Consider the following 2,581-nt stretch of genomic DNA (forward strand, 5'->3'; position numbering starts at 1 on the left):
TGGACCCAGGAGGCAGTGGGCGGGGCTGCCACACAGGCCCGCCCAACCCTTAAAGCAGCTTGTGAGGAGCACAGAGAGGTTGAGCCCCTGGCCCGAGGTCACACAGCTGGTCCCTGCAGGAGCCAGAATCTGACCTACAGACACAGGGCACCCAGCTCTGTGCATCCTCGGCCCTGAGTCACGGGGGGCGCGGTGGGGGGCCGGGGGGGAGCTGTCTCAGCGCCTGGCACAGAGGGGGGCTGGGTCCTGGGTCCGAGGGGAGGTCGGGCTGTCACTCACATCTGCATGGCAGATGGTGTCAGAGGAAGGAGGGCTCCTCGCCCACTGGTTTGCCAGGAGTCCAGCCTCGGGGGCTGGGAGCCTGGAGGGAGGCCTGGCCTGCCAGGGGGACCCAGGGGTCAGCGAGCCCGGCCTCTCCCTCACCCTCTGCTGCGTAGAAGGCCTCGAAGCCCGTGAACGCCTTCTCGTTGGAGTAGTCGGAGCGGAAGGTGACGTTCAGGCTGGGGCCGGGCGAGTAGAAGGTGGTGTTCCCCGGGGCCTGCTCCGTGTCCGTGCTCTCCCAGCCGCACAGCGTGGCCAGCACCTCGGTCCCCGAGCTCAGCTGTGGGGTCGGGGGTCACTGGGAGGGTCAGCCAGACCCAGGCCTGCCCACTCTTCCAGGCCTCCCACCCTCCCAGGCCTGCCCGCCCTCCCAGGCCGGACTCCACTCCCAGGGCCCCCTGTCCCCGAGCCCCAGCCTGTTCTGGGGGGGCCCCTGTGGGCACCTTGACGAAGTCGTACTCGCAGCGGTAGGAGAGCTCCAGGTGGAAGTGGGTGAAGTAGAGGCGCAGGCGGTAGCCCGGGGGCGCCGTCAGGGTCCAGCGCAGCTCCTGGTCGTCCGGGTACTTCCCCGGGAAGCCAGGCGACGCCAGGCGCCCGAACACGGGCTGCGGCCACTGTGTGCCCCCGGGGGCGGCTGTCGAGCCCCAGAGCAGGCCCAGGAGGATCAGCAGCCTGGGGGGGGGGGGGCACAGGAGGGTGGTGAGGGTCTGGGGACCTGCTGCCACTCCTCGCCCCTGCCAGGGAGGCTGCGGGGGGCTCCCACCCACCTCATGGTGCGACCGTCCAGTTGGCCAGGCCGGGTCTGGATTCTCAGTCTCACCTTTGATCTGTTTGTCCAACAGCCGGTCCTGCCCTCAGCGTCCTGCCCCTGGAATTCTGGGAATCGACCCGGTGACTCCTGCCGGCCCAGATGGCGAGGCAGGGAGGACAGGACAGTCCAGGAGCCGGGGCTAACCTGGTGGGAGGCCAGCGCTGGGGACAGACTCTGCTCTGCCCCTCGCCCTCCACCTTCGCGTTTCCTCCCCAGGGTGAGCGTGGCTGCCCAGGTCTCCATGACGCCACAGGTAGGAAAGGAGGAACGCACCCACCCCTTGCTTCTCTCCCCCCCACCCCCCCGCCCCAGTCCTGCTGTGAAACACCTGAAAATAATAAACACATAAAATAAAATAAAACGCCTGATGCAGGAGGGCGGGGAGCATGGCGGAGGGGGCGGCAGGTGGGAACACTTCTCTCTGAGCGGGCAGCGGGCCCAGGCGTCAGCTCGGAGCACCAAGTCCTTCCGGAGGCGTAAGGAGCAGCCGATTCCTCTTTCTCACCCCCCGGCCCCGTGGCAACTCGGACACTGCTTCCCTCTTTCTAGCAAGAGACAGGAACCACAGCTAATAGATGCAGCGAATGGGGACCCATGTGAGCAGCCAGCGACCCCAGACTCACGAGAGGTTCCTGGAAGCTGATTCTTTTTAAAAAAAATCCCACCAGCCCTGACTGGTTTGGCTCAGTGGATAGAGCGTCGGCCTGCGGACCGAAGGGTCCCAGGTTCGATTCCCGTCAAGGGCATGTACCTTGGTTGTGGGCACATCCCCAGTGGGAGGTGTGCAGGAGGCAGCTGATCGATGTTTCTCTCTCATCGATGTTTCTAACTCTCTACCCCTCTCCCTTCCTCTCTATAAAAAATTAATAAAATATATTTTTTTAAAAATCCCACCAGAGGATGTTTCCATTGATTTGTAGAGTGGAAGGAAGGGAGGGAGGGAGGGGGAGGAGAGAGAGAAACAGCATGTGAGAGAGATACACTGATTGGCTGCCTCTCACACAGGCCCTGGCCGAGGATGGGATCGAACCTGCAACGCAGGTGCATGCCCTTGACGGAGAATCGAACCTGTGAGCCTGAGGTTCGCTGGCTGACACCCTAACCACTGAGCACACTGGCCAGGGCTGGAAACTGGTTCTTAAAAGGGGTGCAGTGGAGGGTCCCAGGCCCAGCTGAAGGGAGCGGGAGACAGAGAACAAGGGCATTAAGCAAACAGACTTGGCACCAAGAGCCCCAGCCCCTCCGAACGCAGCTCCTGGAATCCGGCAGCTGCCCGGCTCCTCCCTCGTCTCCGGGAAGTGCGACCAGCCCAGGGGGGAGGACTAGATACCGACTCTGAAGGCTCCACGGGCACATGGCTCAGCCTCCGTCACCCACAGTGAAGGCCGATCGACAAGCCCCATTCAGGGGCGGAGAGCTTGCTACCCCCACCTGACGAGTGAGCAGAGC

At 63.9% G+C, this 2,581-nt stretch overlaps 1 protein-coding gene across 1 annotated transcript in view; it reads right to left on the reverse strand.

Moving 5' to 3' along the window:
• The window catches only part of MASP2 (mannan binding lectin serine peptidase 2), a 12,926-nt gene extending 11,551 nt beyond the window's left edge, over positions 1-1,375 (reverse strand). Inside the window, exons 1-3 of the mRNA XM_023744965.1 lie at positions 1,277-1,375; positions 765-1,148; positions 326-601 (exon numbers count right to left, since the gene is read on the reverse strand). Coding sequence (XP_023600733.1) covers positions 326-601; positions 765-1,148; positions 1,277-1,375 — 759 coding nt within the window. The remainder of the gene's footprint in view (positions 1-325; positions 602-764; positions 1,149-1,276) is intronic.
• Positions 1,376-2,581: the final 1,206 nt, after the last annotated feature.

This window comes from Myotis lucifugus, unplaced genomic scaffold, assembly GCF_000147115.1.
Source record: "Myotis lucifugus unplaced genomic scaffold, Myoluc2.0 scaffold_501, whole genome shotgun sequence".
Taxonomy (NCBI): domain Eukaryota; kingdom Metazoa; phylum Chordata; class Mammalia; order Chiroptera; family Vespertilionidae; genus Myotis; species Myotis lucifugus.